A 20748-nucleotide genomic window follows, 5' to 3' on the forward strand; every position below is an offset into this window, starting at 1 on the left:
TATGCACACGCAAACTTCCATGTAACAATGCAGTCACACTTCTGCATCATATTCTAAATGCAAAAATTAAATAAACTTAAATATTGAATATAAAATATTTATTTCAAAGACATGAAAAAAACAAAAACAAGGAACGTTTGTGTTCTACAGTATTCTAGCAAAGTGCTTTGAAGCAGTTAGCATGTAAATGAATCCTATTCAGTCAACTACATATGAAATGTACAACAGTATTTACAGAGAAGCCAAAGTAGGGGATTCTTTTCGTTAGTGCAAATCCCCCCTCAAAAAAAGAGACATGAAACAAAAAAACTACATTAAAACTGATCAAATAAAATTCAGAACCAAGGATGGACTGATTAAAAGCAGCAGTGGTGGTTTACATAAGTCTAAAATAGAAAAGATCTCAATCTTTCTGTATAACCAGCAGGCAGCTTTTATACCAGTTTAAGCAGTGGGAAAAACTCAACTTTGGCCTAAAGTGTCTAAGCTCTCAGGACAGACTGATGTCAGCATTGTCATCTTTGGTCTCAATAACTTTAAACACCCTGTCCTTCTCCTGTTTCAACTGCTTCTTGGCTTGATCTGAAAAGGGAGATTTGATTAGCATTAAAGGGGCATTACAATATCCAAGTATCACTACTTATTACCACTACTATGCAGTGGACTGAACAACCATTACATAGACAAAGAAACATTAAGATCTGAGATGTGAAGGACATCTACTTACTCGTTAAATCACTGCGGTCCAGCAGGATCTCCAGATCTTTGTCACTGATGACCTTTCCTTTAGTGCCTTTCACTGCCCTGCAACAGCATGAATCATGTCAGGACAGCGTCTAATGATGCAACTTACAATGCAGAATTTGGCAACACTTTGTGATGGATAAAAAGTCTTGCAATAGTTGAGATATGCAGTATGAATATCTGTACCCGTCGTAGTCTCTGGACTTCAGCAGTTCTACAAGCTCATTTACATCCATGCAGCTCTTGGTCTGTTTGAGATCTGCTTTATAACCTTTAAATTTATCTATAATTACAAACATAAGTGGGAGAAAAAAAAAGTCAGTCATTGCAAAAACTAGATCAATCCTTAAACGGTTTAATTAAATTCCAAAGTTGGTAATGTGGCCATCTTAATAGCTACATACTTTTATGAATGACCATCTTCTCCAGCTTTCTCTTGGCAGAGGCTCTCTCCAGGATCTTCTCATCAATGGTGTTGGCCGTAATGAGGCGGTAAACCACCACAGGCTTTGTTTGCCCAATACGGTGACACCGATCCTGTGCCTGCAAATCTGCCTGAGGATTCTGAAGATGAAATTCACAAAATATTATATGCTGAAGAGGCTTTTTCACACTAAAATTATTGAAAGAACAGAATTCTAACTTTGAACTCTAAATTGGTTTAAAAGCATGCAAAATCATACCCAGTCACTGTCAAATATGATGACCGTGTCGGCAGATGTGAGGTTGATCCCGAGACCACCAGCTCGAGTGCTCAGGAGGAAGAGGAACACCTCTGGATCAGCAGCAAACTTCTTCATCTGCATGAAAAATAGTGTGGGTTGTGTTCAGTGAACGGCTGACTAACTGTAATGCAATGGCAATTTGTGTTAACCAAACTGCTGCTCACATTCTCATCTCGGTCTGAATAACTCATTGAGCCATCCAGTCGGCTGTACTCATAACCCCGGAGATAACAGTAATCCATCAGAATATCCAATATGGAGGTCATCTGGCTAAAAATCAGCACCTGTTGAAAAATAAACAAGGATGTGGATGCAATTAATACAGCTACAACCAAAATAATAAATTATAGTTTTCACCATTAAGTAGCACAACTGTTTTCAATATTGATAAAGAAATGCTTATTGCAAACCAGCATGTTAAAATGATTTCTGAAGGATCATGTGACTCAAGACTGGAGTAATGTTGCTGAAAATTCAGCTTTTTCATCACAGGAATAAGTTACATTTTAAATTTCACATTTTTACTGTATTTTTGATCAAATAAATGGAGCCTTGGCGAATGAGACTAATTTAAAAAATATATATATATATATATATTTTGAATGGTAGTGCAGATTCAAAATGAATGCAGAAAGCATTGAACATCTTAAGGAAACTCAATGGCCGTATAAAGTGCCGTCCTGTTAGCACCAAATATCCAATGTATCACTCAGTCCTACATATAATCCACACATACAACAATTTTATACAGACAATTAAATGTGTGCACAATTGGCTTACAATCACAATGGATTTTGACACTTACTGATAGAGCGGTTAATCATTAAAATGCATGCATGAGAAGTGATCATTACCTTGTGCCCTCTTCTTTTCAGTTCAGGAAGCATTCGATCCAGGATGAGAAACTTCCCTGATGCTTCCACCAACTGCTCATCAATCTATCACAATGAGATGATTATTGCACTTGTTCTATTGCCTTACAAATGTGATCACTCATAATTCTAGATCTAGTATTAAGTGAAGTACCTTGAAGTCTCCAGTGGCGGGGTCCAGAGGATACTCGATCAAGTAAGCATGGTTGCAACACCTCTTTAGCAGCATCAGTACGTTCTGCAGTTTCAAGTTGATTTGAGCATCAACCGGCACAAACACATCCATCACTGGACTGGGGCTAAAGAGAAAGTAACCATGTCATGTCAAAAACATTGTTTGTGACGTTAAACAGCTGAGTTTAGAGCAGAGGTAAAATTAGTAAACAGACCTTTCCTGACTCTCCATCTCTTTCTGAACTTTCTCTAGATATTTCTCAAGGTCTTTCACAGAGTCAGTGTCCTTCTCAGTATAGTCCACCAGCTTCCTGGTCCTGCGCTTTGGCCGGCCACTGGACGTCAGCTGCACAGGTCCCGAATCATCCTTAAAGATGTGTAATAAAAGACATAAATCAATCATGAAGAAATACTCAACCACAATCTAATTTTCAAACTTTCATTTAATATTTAAAAGCCCTGTTCAAGAGATGAATTTTCAGCACAAACATTTTAAATTAAATGAGCAGCATCTTAATGCATCTGTTCATTTGGTGTTCATAGATTTGTGTTCGCTAAGGTCTTGTATCATACATCAAATACGAGCGGCTGTTTTGAAAATATGTAAATACAGCAGAGCTTTCTTCTCCTGGTGACAGAAACAAAAGTTTCAGTACTTTATGTACTGGAGTAACCAAGGTATTTCTGCTTTTCCAGAAGCGTCACCAGAATGATTTGCATTTTCATTCAGCCCATCTGCCATTTTTCACGTATTGGTCTGAATAAATTGCATGATAAACCGGACTGCATTTTCATGCTGAATATTCGTGTTTGTGTGAACAGGCCTTAAAGGTGGGATCAGTAGATTTTGAAATATGCTGTTTGGATGTTAGTCGGTCCGACACCAACAACAAATGTGTCAGCCAATCAGCATTAGGGCATTAGCCAATCAGCGCATGACGGTGGAGGAGAGTGAACGAGCAAGAGGGAGATTTGAACTGAATAAAGATGAGATGAGACAATACAAAGAGAAAAGCTCAGAAGAAATTAATGGAAAATAAAGGGTTATGTCTTGGGAAGATCTTAGGACCCGTGTTAATATAAGAAACGCTGTCCAGCGCTGGAGAGAGCTGAGCGGGAAGGCCTGAAACGAGACACGGAGGTTGCTTTGTTTCGGGTCCACACGTGAGTAACACTGGGTTTGAGTGTCATTGTGTGTCTGGAGCTGCTGTGTTGTTGGCAACTAACCACCAACTCGTTTATAATTACTATTGTGTACATTCATTTTTTGTGCTTCCTTGTAATTCGTTCATCATCTGCGCTTTATTTTTCGTGAAGCATTATTCTGTTGCGCTTCTGTATATACAAACATCCACTCTTGGATTGCGTGCGTAACGGAGGCCAGTTAATGAAAGTCGCGCAGACGACGGCTAGTGAATGCGGTGTATAGCGTCATTGTTAGAGCACTCGCCTCGCTTGCAGGGGGATCGGGGTTCGAGACCGACTCGGAGAAGGGCTGTTAGGATTGGATTGTATGTTTTGGAGGCGGAGCAATGTGGAAGGGGTGTGTTTGTTTGGTTTGATTTCAAATATCAACATTGGCCAACAGCATATTTCAAAAACTACTGATCCCACCTTTAACACTGCATAAAACTAACCTTCTCCTGACCCAGCATCTTTGCTATAGTCTTGTTAACAATGGCCATGTAAAAGGCCTCCTGTTTGTTGGTGAGGGGTGCGTACACAACAATCTCTTTCTTAGGTGGAACCTCCAGTGTGACATCTGCCTTCAGTCTTCTCAGAAGAAAGGGTGTGAGTATCTGAAAAAGTTAAAAATGGCATCAGAACCACAAGCAAAAGAACAGCAAAATGATATATTTACAAAACGGCTAGTTATTTACTAGTTTACTAGTTATTTACTATTTACTTTAGTTATCAAAACTTTATTATTGTCAAGTGAAGATACCTGATGAAGCATGTCAAGGATCTTCTGCTCTCGCTCACCAGCCACAATATTTTCTGTGTCGGAAATGGTGCTAATGTCAAACCAAGACTCAAAACTGCAGGGAAAAATAGTGTCAAATATTAAATACAGAGTTTGAATTTACATGAAAAAAATATATAGAATCTTCTATTCAAGAATAATCTGCATGATAGGAGCCACATGTGACTTACCTTCTCAGGTCATCAAACACATCTGGAAGGAGGAAGTTGAGGAGAGACCACAGTTCAGACAGGTTATTCTGCAGGGGGGTTCCTGTCAGGAGCAGTTTGTTATCAGCTGGCAGCATCTTTAGTTCTTGCACCAGCCGACAGTTCAAGTTTTTAATCCTGTGGCCCTCATCCACAATCAGATAGTTCCAGTGGAAATGCTGAGGAAACAAACATAAGAACTCATTCATTCAAAACTGCTTGGTCCTGCCCACATCTTTGGTTAAGTGGCACATACTTCCATGTTGAGAAAATTAAGACATTTTATGAAAGATTAAATGTACAAAAAGTCTTGTCCTGATGAATTGTGCACAAGACGACCAGGGGCATAAACATAGCCACTATGTTAAGACGCCCTTGGCTAACTGCTAGTTGGTCAGACTAGTTAACCGGTCTTACTTTTCAGATTCAAAGTAGGCCAGTCTATGTTTTTATGCAAATGACCAGCTGCAGATTCATTTTTGTATGAGAGTACCAAATATGCAATTCCAGATCAGTTTACCTGAAGAGACTTCCGGTCTCTCATGGCTATTTCAAAGGATGTAACAACAACAGGGCACATTCTGAGGGTACCCTGGTGCTGACGGATCTTTTTCACCAGGTTCATCCTCTCTTTTTGAGGACCATGATACAGCAGGACGGACACCTTAACATTGAGAGCAAGAACAAAAAAGACGATCAATAGTTAAATGGATGAAAGCTGTCAAATTGTTAGCTCTTGTCTTATAAGTAAAAATTTCACTGAAGATGAACCACAGCTATTGATTCACACCTCTGGGGTGAAGCGCTTGAATTCTGAGATCCAGTTTGGAAGAGTGGACAAAGGAGCCACAACTAGGAAGGGTCCAAGGACCTTCTTCTCAACCATCATTGCAATATGGGCAATGCACTGTATGGTTTTCCCAAGACCCATCTCATCAGCCAGGATACCATTGATGCCATTCTCCCATAACATCTGCGGAGCAGACAAAACGGTTTATTAGCCATTATACAAACATAATATACATTTACACAACTTCCTTGTCTTCCAACTCACAAGTATGAGAGCATTAAGACATGAGTGTTTGGTTAAAATTTAACCAGCATACACAACTTCAAAGCATACACATAATATTGAGATACATATTGAACATCATCCAGGGCTGCATTTCCCAAAAGCATTGCAAGCTTAAGTTGATCGTAGAACAATTGCCACCAATGGTCTCTACGATCAACTTATGATGCTTTAGGGAGAAACAGCCCAGCTCTCTTCAGACACTGAGGATTCCTATACTGCCCTCTGCTGGTCATTACTCATTCAGGACTGCTCAATGCACTCACCCTGAGCCACTCGATGCCTTCCACCTGGTACCACCTCATCACACCCCCGGAGAAGAGACTGGGTTGCTGTGCAGGTACCGGTTGGCCGTTCACAGATCTCTCTGGATCCAGCATCTGCTTGCTGTTTTCCCGCAAAGTCTCAGACAGCCTGCTTTTAATGTCTGAGTTTGTGTCACTCAGCAGCTCTATATCCTCAGCTTCCAGTTTTACTGATGCGTGTGCCTCCTTTACAAGACAGATCAAGAAAAGTAATGTAGTTCATTAGTCTAACTGTAGGTTTTATAAGGTTGCCAAGCAATGTTGCAACTTGGCCTTAATACAAAGAGTGCACTCATCAGCATTTTACAACAGCTTCAAATGCTGTTCATCCAAGCAGAGTAAAGTCCAAAGTATACCCAAGTATATATATGTTTTCTACGCGTACGCTAGGGTATGCATACATGACAAATTTTGTCAACAGCACAGTACATGCATACTGTAGGCGCACAGCTTGATTTTTCTAACTGCGCAAAATGTTATTGGCTTCACAGTCAAGAAAGAAATGGAGACAACAAATTATTACTGGACACCAAGAACAGTAGATCATAGGGGTAAAAAGATAAATGCAACTGTGTGCATGTTTAAACAAAAAAAAATTGTATCACTCATAACTTTTAGAGAGAAACAGTGTAGACAATGACATGTGAAACCTCAAACATGACTTATATAGGACTATTTTATTGATTCATTTTTATATAATGTATATTTATTTTGTTTGTGTTTTCATTCAGTGTTAAGGCTACTTGTCCGTTGGCCTGATAATGTTTGCACTGATATTTCTCTTTTAAGGGTTTCAGTTTGCTGTATATTTATTTGTTTGTTTATGATTTATATTTATGCCCTACATTTAAAAAATATTTTCATTAAATTTAGGTTTTTTTTAAGATAAGGCTGTAATTTAGATTATAGGTTATTTATTTGTATGCATTCTGATCTCAGTAAAGTTCAAGCGATGTTTACCCACGACGCTTTATCCACGTGCTGGAGCGCAAATTTAAAGGGCATTTTAAATGCTCATTATTATGGTTTAGAATTTCACCCCCAAAAAATTACTTAAATGAACAACTAAAAGCCGACTAGGATAAACTTTAGTCGGTGGCAGCCCTAATGTTGACCGCATGTGTTTGTGCATGGCACGCTATCAAATGAAGTATACTATAGCCCCTTTCACACAGCGCTTTGAACCCGGAAAATTGCCAGAACACCTTCTGTGTGAACGCAAACACGACCCGGGATCGATGCCGGGTTGGGGACCTAGCAACATTGCCGTGTTCAGTCCCGAAACGCGCGCTGTGTGAACAAAAGCCGTAATAATGCCGTGTTGTAGTGATGACGCTGAAGCCGGGATCGTTCGCCAGCTGTGAAACGGTACGTAATGAGCAAGTTTATGATCGAATCAGAGAAACAAATGCACAGGCGTGGTTTCTCGAGAGAGAGAGAGAGAGATCGCAGCTCATAAGCAAACTTAAGACGCTGCTGATACATTACAAGTCACATCGATGTCACGTGTCTTTACGAAATTTTTACGGGTTGTGTGTGAACGCACTCTCTGATTCCGGAAAATCACTGGCAGTGTGAATGAACCAAAATCAAATGAACCCGGGTCAAATCCCGGGTCACTTTATCCGTGTATTTTCCGGAATATCTGTGTGAAAGGGGCTTTTGAAAGGCTATTTTTGACTGTGTGCACAATTATACTTGAGTATAATTTGAGCTTTAGAGTTAAAACAATGTCATAAACTGATTTTACAATGCCTGAAAACAAAAGCCATAAAAGAATAAAACTTTACCTCCTCCATTTTTGGCTTTTTAGCTTTTGACAGAATTTCCTTAAAAGAGAGAAAAATCCACATCAGTAATTAAAATCCACATTTTTTGGTGTCATAAAAACAAACAAAACTGAAGACTCACCTCTTTGGAAATGACATCTGCGATTTTGTAATCCTCCTCCCTTTCACGCTTCTTTCTCTCAACTATAAACAATAAACAGATTAATGTATTGCACACCAAACACTGTATAAACTCACTTCTTTGAAATGCATTCTGAGGGGCCTACCTTTCACGGTCTTTTTAGCATTGCCCTGCGGAAGACATGAAAATCAATAATTACACCTTTACTTTTATTTAAATGGGTCAAAATGTTGTAAGCAGGATCACACTTACCTTTTGCTTCTGACTAGTAGCTTTCTTTTCCAGTCTCTCTTTTCTAATTTTTTCCTGCATTTAAAAAAAAAAAGTTTTTAATTTCTGAATTAAAATGCAGCAATCAATAATATATTGTGCATAATGTTGATTATGTTGAACAGAATCATTAGATTTCTTTAGTGTGGTGGATATCACACTTCAATGAAGAGTGAAGAAAAAAAAGGCTGGTCTTAAATCTCTCTTAAATGCCTTTAATGTCACTGTGGGGCAGGTGGTGCATAACTACTATGGCATTTGATTGGTACACAGTTCTCTGCTCACACACATCAACATCCGCGCCATTCCACCATTTTACAATTCATTTCAGATAAACACATTCAAGTTAGATTTACGTCCGGAAATCATAAACCTCCAGCAAGACAACTCTTTCCTGTCTTTTGAACACAATTCGTACCTCTTGCTGCTGTTGCTCCATCTTTGTGAGCAGAAACTTTGAGTAAATGTTGCTTTTCTCCAAAAGGTGCTGAAGTCTTTTAAAACGCATGTCTTGAGAGTCTTTTTCCCATGTCTGCCTGGCCTGTTAAAACAGCATTATTATAAAAAAAATGAGTGTAAATAGTTTTTAATTTAAAATAATAGTGACTTGTGCAAAACACTGTAAGAGCCTCAAGGGTCTATACATTTGATGTCTTTTCCATTACATTTACAGTATATTATTAATGGACAAGAACAAAATATAATTTAATAGGGATAGCAGTTGCAATTATAAAGACAATGACATTTTGGCGCTGAATACAACTAGATATCCAAGCTTTTTCAGGATCTATTTTTAAATTTCCCTTATATCTCCAGGTTTTCATATCAATAAGGTTCTTTATATAACGGGTTACCTCCTCCATCATTTCTCTTTCTTTCTTCTCTCCCTCCTCCACTAAATGCTTCTCCTCCTCCTCCATCTCTTTGGTAATAAGCATCTCTTCAGGCTGGCTTTTTTCTGTAACATGCAGGAGATCAACTGAATGTTGCATGGACTTGCACAGACAGGTCTGCCACCGTTTCTAGAGGATTTACTGTGAATGTGTGTGTGTGATCAGTTTTACCCACCCATAGCTGTCTCCTCCACTGCAGTACCTTCTGGCTCTTCAGATTCATTAGGTTTGGGGCAGTGAGGAGAAACACTGCGGATCTCTTCTTTGACAATGCTGCAACGTAAATGTGAAGTCAATTCAAACATATGGCTCTGCCAACACCTTAAGTTATACTTCATGCACAAAGAAGGCACTTACCCACTCATTTCTGCAGCTTTCCGGGTAAACTAGGTGTAGAATTAAACGTTTCCGAAACCTTATCAAATAACTGTAGTGCAGTTCAGTGGGTAAAGCAAATATGTCTAACTAATGACCGGATTAGGTAACATACAACAATGCCTTACACAACAAAAATAAGAAAGCGTTTTGTAACTGCAGAAAGGAATGCAAATAGCATAAATGTACCCGAAACGGGGCCTTTTCTTTGCAAAAAACTTATACAAACACTCTCCTAAAAGCACATGAGTTCCAAACACACCGCCAGCAGATGCACCAACCGCGCGCCTGTAACGTGAAACTTTGCAGTAGGGCGCGAGGCGTTTCGCGCCACTGTGGACGAAACCATTACAGCTCACATTTGGAGGGGTGGACGTCTAAACTTTGGTCGTTTAATGACTCGCTATTATTGCAATACTATATAAACATATTGTTATGAACCGTTGAATTACAATTGAAAAAAGACTCCCTATTGCTTATTTTGTAGGCAAGCTTTAAAACAATTCTAAGTGCTTGAGATTAATTAATAATTAATTTGAACCCCTTTTACTGCGGTGCGAATGCAAACACCCTAGTTGATATTTCCCGCGAAAGTACAGTTCATTCGGTGCAACAAAGAGGAATGTGGATGTTGAGCGTAACAAGATTGTTTGATCTATCCGACACACACACACACGCACAGTATTTATGTATAGAGCTGTTCAGTCCTAACAAACACCCTGAGGGGAATTAGCTTTTTTAATCGATGGGTTTCCTAAAAGAACGTCATTTGGGCAACTAACTTAACGTTACATTTTAGAAACGGTGGCGCTTCAGATTACCCTTGTATGAATGACTGTGAGTGTAATTGTAATTACACAGTAAAGTATCATTTCTGTCGTAGAACAAAACGTGCAATTCGTTTAAGGCTAAACTTTTCCAAAAGTAGTTTTCTTCTACATCTGACCTTTGACCTTTTTTTAGGGTGCCGTGCCGTCATTTATGACTGACTTTGTCCTGGGGCTGGGGTAGAAGTTATTTTTGGCAAATTGTCTGAAACTTCACACACATTCAAATGCATTTTCACTATCTGAAAATAAGTGAAAAGTTCTGTGTTTAAAAAATAAATTAAAAAAACTTAAAAAAGCTTTATTAACATTCTAGTTCATCTTCTGCTAGGCTACTAGGCCTATATTTAATTTGGAAGTATATTTCACCTGTCTGGAATCTAATTATGTAATTATCATTATATATAATCAGTTACTATACCCAGCATATATATATATTTGTTTGTTTATTTATTTATAATAGATAGATAGATAGATTTTTGTTCTTCAACACACCTAATGCAATGGTCTGAATCAACCACAAAGTGTCAGTAGAGAGTTGCTTTTCTGCTTTTCTTTGATTCCCAGTTGAGTTCAAATTAGGTGAGCCTGGCCCTGCTATTGGCTGCTGAACCCATATTGTGTAGTGCGGTGGCGGCATTTATAAGGAAAAACTCTTATGAACATAATATAGGCTACATACTATTCTTGATTTGTTTCACATTCTGTAATTAACTTTCTACACTTCTGATCTGTAAAAATTGCAGGCTTAATTATTTTATTGCCTATGAATACTGTCCTGCTTTTCCCAATGGTTTAATTCAGAAAAGCAATTTGAAGACATGTGCTTCACAATGTGTAATAAAGTGTGTTTCTGGATTATACATTTCAGTATAATTCTTTAAGTTAATCTAACACATGTTCATTTAGAAAAACGTTTCTGCAATCTTAGTAATGCATGATCAATGAACATAATTGAGCTTTGCTGAAAAACACGTCAACTCATGCTTTATTGCTTTTAATTTGATTTTGAGTGAACACTCAGTGGACTCTGAGCATAAGCCAACAGCAGTGAAACAAAGGTGGCTCTGAAATTCTTCACGCTTGATAAGAGCAGATCCATTTACAAAACAGCTTTTCGTCAAAGGACAGGACTCCCACTTGAGCACTGTCCCAGAGCAGTCTTATCTTTCCTTTGGGAGAGTGTGTGCTCTGCGTCACGGCCTTCCTTCCTTTCTTCCATCTTGAAGAATGAACCGCTGCAGATGCCACAGAGCCTGAGGCCAAACCTGTCCAAATTATGTTTGAAATCCAATAGCCTCACATCCAGTGATAGGACAGAATGTGTCAGGGAAGGGTTTCATTAATTCAGGTCATTGTAAAATGTAAAAAAAAAAACAAAAAAAAAACAAAAAAAAAAACAATAGGCCTGAGTGGCTTTTGATCAATTTACATTTCATTCTGTATTAAAGGAATATTCTGGGTTCAATACAAATTAAGTTCGAGTGACAGGATATGTGGCATTACGTTGATTTCCACAAACAAAATTATTATATCTTGTGCCTCTTTTTCTTTAAGATGAAAAATCGCTAACTTTACAATAAGGTCTCATTTGTTAACATTAATTAATGCAAACATGAATTAACTTTTTCTTTTTTTTCAGCATTTACCTATATTTTAATCTTTGTTAATGTTCATTTATAAAAATACAAATGTTTATGTTAGTTCACAGTGCATTAACTATGATTAACAGATACAACTGTAAATGTTGAAATTAACATTAAAATTAAATGCTGTAAAAATATTGTTTATTGTAAGTTCATGTTAACAAATGAAACCTTATTGTAAATAGGTTACCGAAAAATCTCTACCATTCATGCATTCAACATTACATACAGACAGTATATATAAAAATATATATTCTGACTTTGCAAACCTGCTAAGATAAATGTTATATGGATGTAATATGTATTTATCATTCCAAAAAAGTCAGTTTGAACTGAAAAAGCATCTTTATTAAGAGTAGAATGTGGCGTATACGGAGTCCCGCACGTGACGAGGACAAATAATATATATATATATATCGTGATAAAAAAAAAAAAATTCTCTCGTTTTGGGGGCGGTTTACACAACACTGTTTTCAACTTAAAATAAATTTTCCGTTTTGGCCGTTCATTTACACGGGGGTTTGGAAAAAAATATGAATTTGTGTGTTGTGTGTATGCTTATGCTTTATAGACCCCTGGTGTTTCCTTACAAAGTGACATCGCCATCTACTGGCCTGGCAGCAGAATACAGCATTTTCAGTCATTTTCAGGGATCCGTGAGAACGAGGACCGTTTTGATAATGTTGTTGTCTTTTTCCTTTTTTAGTAGGCTACATCATTGTCATATAAATGTTCGTTCCCACAACTCATGACGTTCATGAGTAGGCTAAAATGTGTTGTGGAGGAAGTCAGAACTGTTTAGGATATAGGCTACCTGAAGTGATGATGTCATGTGTGTGAGAACAGAAGTGAGTGAGTTAAAGGGATAGTTCACCCAAAAATAAAAATTCTGTCATCATTTACTCACCCTCAAGTTGTTCCAAACCTGTATGAGTTTCTTTCTTCTGCAGAACACAAAGGAAGATATTTGGAAGAATGTTTTAATCAAACAGATCTCGGTCCCCCTTGACTTCCATAGTAGGAAAAAATATATACTATGGTAGTCAATGGGGACCGAGATCTGTTTGATTAAAACATTCTTCCAAATATCTTCCTTTGTGTTCTGCAGAAGAAAGAAACTCATACAGGTTTGGAACAACTTGAGGGTGAGTAAATGATAACAGAATTTTCATTTTTGGGTGAACTATCCCTTTAACAAGATGGATTAAGTTCGCTTCTCCTGTCCCTTCTGCTTCATTGCTTACTAACTATTTCGTTAAGAGTGGAACATTTTTGAACATTGTTTTTTTTATATATATATATTGATTGACACAACCAAACAAAGACATAAAAACGTAATATTCAACTAAGTACTGAAAAATTCAATAGTCAATTTGCACTGACCAAACACTAGATGATTTACATATTTTGGTGTAACAAAGAGCCTGACAGTGAGGTCAGCGCAGGGTAATGTCACCTTAGCAAATGATTGACCGAAATTTGAAATTTGTATTGGGGAGATATCCAAACAATGGAGTGTAAGTGGAGACTTTGAGCTATGCATTCTTTCAGGATAATAGCATGTGGGTTGAAATTGTGGTGGCCATACATGTGCAGGGCGTGTTAAGTTGGAGTAGTGGGGGATCCATCCGGGTTATCAGGAAGGTTATCATGGACAGCTGGCTGCCTGTAAACATATGGAAACGACCTATTAACCCATTTCCTCCATTGCAGCTCTCTGTCTGTAATTTTAGCCTTAAAGTGTGCCACTTTATTTTACTCTTCTCTCACTGGAGTATTGCTTCAAACCTTATATTTACATTTGTAATTATGACCTGTAATATGATATCCCATGTGAAAAAGAAGTATAGTCTAGCACACTTTTATGGAAATAACTTACAAATATATACTTAAGTGTGAACTGAATGAAATGTTTTCAGACACTTAAGTTACAAATAAATGAAAATGTTTTTTAGTCAATTTATACTGAATGCAATAAGTTGAACTTAGTGCATTTTGACCCACTTAAGCAGGACTTAAGTACATATTTTGTAATTTAAAAAATGGTTAAGTGTACAGACATATACTAACAAGTAAACTGAAATATACTATAATGCCATTTCATTGAAACTTGTATGTCATGTCACCTATTAAAATATACTGAAACATTTGAAATTATGAAGTTGCAATTTAGTACATTTAAAATATATTAACTTCAAATGTTATATCAAACAACATAGTACAACACAACACATCAAAAAAGTGTATTTCAAATATGACAAAATATTATAAAACTCAAAGATTTAAAATGTACTTTAAAGTAAAACTTTTCATTTGAAATGAAAACAAAGTGCACTTTTCAAAGTGTACTGAAGTGTGCTAAGAAACAATCTTGAAAGTGTACCTTTTTCAATATACTTAGGATTTGAAGTACACTACAAGTACAATTCAATACAATTAAACACTTATCCTTAAAGGACTTTCCTGATGAAAAGTGGAAATAAAAAAAAAATAAAAAAATCTGTATCAAAGACACTTTTTATCTTTTTTCTTGCTGCAAATATTGCTGTTTAAAGAGGTGTCAGCCTAATGTAAGCCCACTTTGTTCCCTGCCTTCATTTTTCTACTAGAGCGCAGCGCCGCCATTGTCCTTGATTTTGTGGCAACACTCAGGGAGTTCACATGAGGGAACTTGTCTGAGTCTTTGTCACCAACACTTCAAGGTTTCCTGTACTCATCATAAATCATCCTGTTTAAAGGCTGGCTTTATTGTCCTCTCATTGGAGATAAACATAGGTTTATTCACTGTTTAAGAGATCAAATAACGATGTGCTGAAGACATGTGTTGATGCTGGAGGAAAACAGCACGCAGGTGTAGCCAGTGATGTCATCATTTTAAATGTGCATAGACAGCAGGGAGATTTTCACAGATATTTTTATATTCTCCTGTCTTTGTTTTATGAACGGGAGATGGGGAAAGCAGCTGCTCTTACCTTACTCTTCTGTGCTGTTGCCAACAAGGCTCAGCTGATGAAGACTAAATAAGTCCTGACAAACAGGAAAACATTTTGTCAGAAAAAAAGTTTTGTGGCATTTTATATTGAGATCTGGTTCAATTCTCTTCTGAATTTTGACTAAATTAACAACGTTCTGCGCAATTCTGAATTAAATTGAGAATGCTTTCAAATTACTTTTACTTTTAATATTTATGTAATTTTCATTCATAGAGCATTGCACTTTAAATATTATAAACAAACATTACATGAAAAAAGAGAAACCAAATACAAATCTATTTTGTATTTTTATATGTTGAATGTTTTACATTAACTGTTCTATTTATTAAAACCAAGTTTAAATCTCATCAAGTTAGTGTCTTTAAGCATTTTACATTTGAAATTATTATTTACATTACATTATTCCAAAATAATAACTAAAGGCAGTAACAATTTAAGTAATGTGAACTGATGTTCAGCTGTTCCTTTTTAAAAAGTCTTATTTATTTAAGTCTAACTTATTTTCATCAATCAAGTTCAATAAACACTGGTCACAGACACAAAGATGTACTTTTAATTTCATCAAGCTGATTGCTTACTAAAAACCCCCACAGTTGTCATGTTTTCAGGCCATTTCAAGTTTGATTTTGACGTGACAAAGCGATGGCTGAGTTGTTTACTTACTTTTTAATTAGTCTTCCCATTTTGACACAAAAATAAGAGGCAGGGTTTATCGCATGAACCAATCATATCCAATCACAGCGCGATGGAGGCATTGCCTCCTCTCACGTGACTTTCCCCCCATTCATTCTCAATTACCCCCCACCAAATCCATCACACACTTTAGTGTGTCTGTTAAAACTCAATGGGCTCAGCCAGGGGAGGCAAGAGAGGCATGATCTCCCACTGTAGAAAAATGAGCGATTTATACACTTTTAATGTCACATTTTGTCATTTTTGCATTGTTTATTTTTGTAATATGGATTTTTTTTCCATCCAGTTTTTTTGAGGAGGCACTGCCTCCCTTGCCTCCTCGGAGGAAAGCCCATTTGGTAATGTTAGGCAGTTTTGATTGACTGTATATGCTGTTTAATGATTGCGTTAGTGTAAGCAATGCTTCTATCACTTGTTTCTACTTTTTCACCTGTGTTTTGACCAGGAGATTCTGTACTATTTCAGAAAATGCCTAATAACGCCCCCTACCGGATACCTTAAAACACTACATGCATTCTACCAGCACGGTGAGAATTCTGGGTGGAGAACGGTTTTGCCGAACCAAGCTCAAATGGAAATATAACTGGAACCGTTCTTATATTTGGACTAACGGTGGGAAAGCGGCTTTGGACTGCTAGAAATTTCCGTCAAAGGCAGAGAAGCGCTGTGTCATAAATGACGGAATTTTCTGTTAATGTCGGGGAAAGAGTTAATGTCAGAAACATATTTAAAAGAATATTTCACTTAAAATTTTTAAATAAAAGGTCGAGAGACACATTACACGGTTTGATTTTATTGTGTGGAAAAGAGCAGCTTGGACATTCTGCCGAAGACCTTCTTTTGTGTTCCACCAAAGAAAGAAAGTCATACAGGTTTGGAACGACATGGTGGTGAGTGCATTTTATTTTCATTTTTGGGTGAACTATCACTTTAGCACAACGAAAACAACCAAAGTCTGACAGAACTAAGCAAGCCACAGTTATTTATAACACATATTTTCAGCATTTTCTCAGCTTCAAGAGAGACTTCTTAGTTTGGGGAGAGATTGTTTTTCTGGTTTTCCAGTGATGCACCCTGGAATGTAGAAATTCACGACTATGAAGTCATGATGCTGAAGTTTTGGAAAATCGAAACTTTTTTTTTATCCAAATGCCGTCAGCAGACACGTTTATTAAAAGTGCTCAGTGTTAAGATAACATAGAGAATAATTGAATAACTAAGGTCACGGATATCTAACAGAGTGTGTGAAGCCTCCGCCCCATCTGACCCAATTCCTGCAATATTCATGTAAACACTGGCCTGAAGTAAAGTCAACACCTCTGAAGCGGAGGAAAAGCCAAATGTAATCATGCCAGATTTGGGAAGGCAGAAGTACTGATAGCTCTCATGTTTTTTTCTTAGGAGAAAAACATCAAAACAACTGTATTCCCGATCACCCAAAGTGGCAAGTTTTCTGGAAGTAAATTACCACTAATTTGGTTATTCCTGGTGTAGGCAACATCCTCTTCTCTTTAATGTCAAGCACTTACACTGAAATTAGACTGATCTGAGCAGTTGATAAACACATGTAAAAGGATGCCTTTCCACAAAATAATAAAAAGGAAAACCCCAAATCTGCTAAACAAATCCCCAAAGAAGAAAAATACATCCTCTCTGGCAATGTGCTGAAGGACATGTCACCATAGGAAAAATCAACTTTCAACTGATGCCCGCTTTTCATTTGATGTCTTTGTTGCACGGCCCTCGATTTGAGGAAATGAGATTAGGGAAAATGTTTGGGGAGTTTTGGGAAAATGGTGTTTGGGGTGTGACGGGGGGTCTGTCCGGCTTCATCGCAGCTGCAAAAGCTGAAAACACACTTTGATTTAAAATCATGTGACAGAATATCAAACAGGGTGAAGGTGCTCTGGGACTTGGTGACTAAAGGCTGGATGAATGTTGTTGTGGAACATATCTCTGGGTTTCATCAAAACAGGGAACACCTGAAACTGGACCATGAAAACCATCTGATATAAGTTTAGAAAAATGGAAGTGTGTCAAACAGGATAAAAATTAGGACATCTGAACCAGATATGCCCTTACTATCAGCAAAAAAAAAGTATTAATTCAAAAGATTGGAGGCCCATATGGTTCTGCTTACCAGGAATCTGCTTGGACTGTAATATTTAATAAACATGCCAAGATATACAGCTCTCAAGTCATTTATAAACATTTTGCTCCCTGAGATGTTAGAATCTCAGGAGAATGACGGTCTTATAGAGTAATAAACTGCTTTGTTGTTCCCACAGGGCGATGTGAGGTTTGGAGGGAGATTTAAGATGACATGAACGTGAAGCGTTGAGAGATAAACAAGGACAAAATTACAATGTAATTTGGTCAAAACAATGTCGTATTATCTGAGAAAATCCTGTAAAAACTAAAAAGTAGTTCTAAAATTCCAAAAATACGGGGGACACTGTTGCACTCTATTAAATAATTATTGTCTTATTATTTATTAAAGCTATTTAAAGACCTCATATTACAGTTTTTTACAATCGCTATGACAGTTTTTTTCAATACATTTAACAAGTTTCCTAAACTCTTAACGCACCAACACACCTAAAACACACAATTGGCAAAACGGTTAATTTCATGCTCAAAATCACACATTGTAAACTAAACTCCAAAACTAATTTTCAAAATACAATAATACACTAACACAATACACTATGTCTAACAAAACACTGCAAACATGTTTCAAAATCAAATAATTATTCAAAACACTAACACATGTTCTCTTCCAACAGGAACATTTAGTCAATCATAACAAAAAACCGAAATTACAGAAACTGCATTATTTTATGTGTCAGGTCTGCCCTTATACAATAGACAGTATATTGTATTGATCATAGATTGTGTTTTGCACTGCAGTTTCTTTTGAAGCCTCTCTACATTTTTGTTTTGTTGGGTTTAGTAAATGCATGCATTTTGTTTCTTTTGCTGCAGAAATTCAATACAAAAAAAGAATGACCATCTCAGAGTAGCTTTATAGAATGTACAGTTTATGGAAAAAAAGACAAGAGACAGAATTGCTGCAGTAAAGACTTTATTTGCAAAAGGACATTACTGCAAGATAACAAAAATATGCAATATAGCTGCCATTTACAGTTTTTTACGATTGCTATGACAGATTTTTCAATACATTTAACAATTTTCCAAAACTCTTAACACAGTTAGCACTACATCCGTCTGTGTAAGCTCTACTATTAACACATTTCTTGTTGCTTTAACACAAAATGCATACAATTAACACAAATTTAAAATGCTTGAACTTCTTTTACACACAAGATCAAACAAGAACAAAACAATGGATTTTTACTGCCAAATTTACCAATGCTTTAACACTGTATGTCAGAACAGATAACACCATGTTCTAAACCTAACCTTACAGGCTAAAGTCAAGGTAAACAGCTGCTTATATTGTGAACTGAAACACAAATATATCTCCTGTATTTTATTCTATTCTTACTGAGAAACAGCTGATTGAATTATGCAAATAATTAGAAGATCTTTTTTTTTTCTTCTGGTGCTTTTTCTGTTCGCATATTTTGTATTTTCACATTATTCCATTGCTAGTGAGAAACAGCTGATTGAAGTTATGCAAATATGGGACAATGTGGCATTCCACCATTCCCGTCTATAGTCACAGCCTGGTTTGACGCCCATCAGAGGATGATGACCATTTTCCTTGCCCCTTACTTCCCTTTCCTCAACCCCATTGAGGAGTTTCCTCAGCCTGGAGATGGAAGGTTTTTGACCATAGTCCACAGGACCAAATGTCCCTCCTGTATGCAAAAGATGCTGCATACCAAGACATCACAGCTGAACACTGCCAGGATAAGGCATGTTACTGTAAAAGATTATTCCCAAGATGCCTTGCCAGGGAAGATATCAGGTGTGATGTGGATGAGAACATGTGGACAAATGCAGAAGACCGGGCAGATTAGAAGATGACCTTTTCTGTTTGTATATTTTGTATTTTCACATACAGTAATACTGTAAATGGCAGCTATATGCATATTTTTGTTATCTTGCAAAAATGTCCTGTTGCAAATAAAGCCGTTACTGCAGCAATTCTGTCTCTGTCTTCTTTTTTTCATAAACCATACATTCTATAAAGCTACTCTAAGAAGGGGCATTTATTTTGTTGTATTGAATTTCTGCTGCAAAAAAACAACAACAAAATGCATTTACATTACAAACAAAACAAAAATGTAGAGACTTCAAAAGAAACTGCAGTGCAAAACACAATCTATGATCAATACATTATCTATAGATATAATAGATATAGTATAATATACCTATAGAATAATATGTCTGTTGTATAAGGGCAGACCTGACACATATAAAATAATGCAGTTTCTGTAATTCCATCTGATGTTAGTGTTTTTTATGACATTGTGCTATGATTGACTAAATGTTCCTGGTGGAAGAGAACATGTGTTAATGTTTTGGTAGACATGGTGTATTGTGTTAGTGTATTATTGTATTTTGAAAATTAGTTTTGCAGTTTAGTTTATAATGTGTGATTTTGAGCATGAAATGAACCGTTTTGCCAATTGTGTGTTTTAGGTGTGTTGGTGCGTTAAGAGTTTAGGAAACTTGTTAAATGTACTGAAAAATCTGTCATAGCGATTGTAAAAAACTGTATTATGTGAAAATACAAAATATACGAACAGAAAAAGCACCAGAAGAAGAAAAAAGAGAGTAATCTTCTAATGATCTATTTGCATAATTCAATCAGCTGTTTCTCAGTAACAATAATATAAAATACAGGGGATATATTTGTGTTTCAATTCACAATATAAACAGCTGTTTGCCTTGACTTTAGCCTGTAAGGTTAGGTTTAGAGCATGGTGTTATCTGTTCTGACATACAGTGTTAAAGCATTGGTAAATTTGGCAGTAAAAATCCATTGTTTTGGTCTTGTTTGAGCTTGTGTGTAAAAGAAGTTCAAGCATTTTAAATTTGTGTTAATTGTATGCATTTTGTGTTAAAGCAACAAGAAATGTGTTAATAGTATAGCATACACAGACG

The 20748-nt window shown here is 36.8% G+C and overlaps 1 protein-coding gene across 1 annotated transcript; it reads right to left on the reverse strand.

The window, feature by feature from the left end:
- Positions 1 to 83: 83 nt before the first annotated feature.
- hells (helicase, lymphoid specific) lies at positions 84 to 9816 on the reverse strand. Its single transcript, XM_082153325.1, has 23 exons — positions 9496 to 9816; positions 9314 to 9411; positions 9100 to 9203; positions 8664 to 8786; positions 8228 to 8281; positions 8121 to 8145; positions 7976 to 8037; positions 7855 to 7893; positions 6026 to 6250; positions 5478 to 5660; positions 5208 to 5351; positions 4670 to 4866; positions 4461 to 4554; positions 4153 to 4314; positions 2731 to 2882; positions 2496 to 2640; positions 2324 to 2407; positions 1634 to 1753; positions 1428 to 1544; positions 1149 to 1308; positions 931 to 1027; positions 728 to 804; positions 84 to 582 (listed from the first exon to the last, which is right to left on the reverse strand). Exons 1-23 carry the CDS (start codon positions 9501 to 9503, stop codon positions 491 to 493), a joined length of 2562 nt encoding a protein of 853 aa, XP_082009451.1. The 5' UTR covers positions 9504 to 9816; the 3' UTR covers positions 84 to 490.
- Positions 9817 to 20748: the final 10932 nt, after the last annotated feature.

This window comes from Leuciscus leuciscus (assembly GCF_965113295.1).
Source record: "Leuciscus leuciscus genome assembly, chromosome: 22".
Lineage (NCBI taxonomy): Eukaryota > Metazoa > Chordata > Actinopteri > Cypriniformes > Leuciscidae > Leuciscus > Leuciscus leuciscus.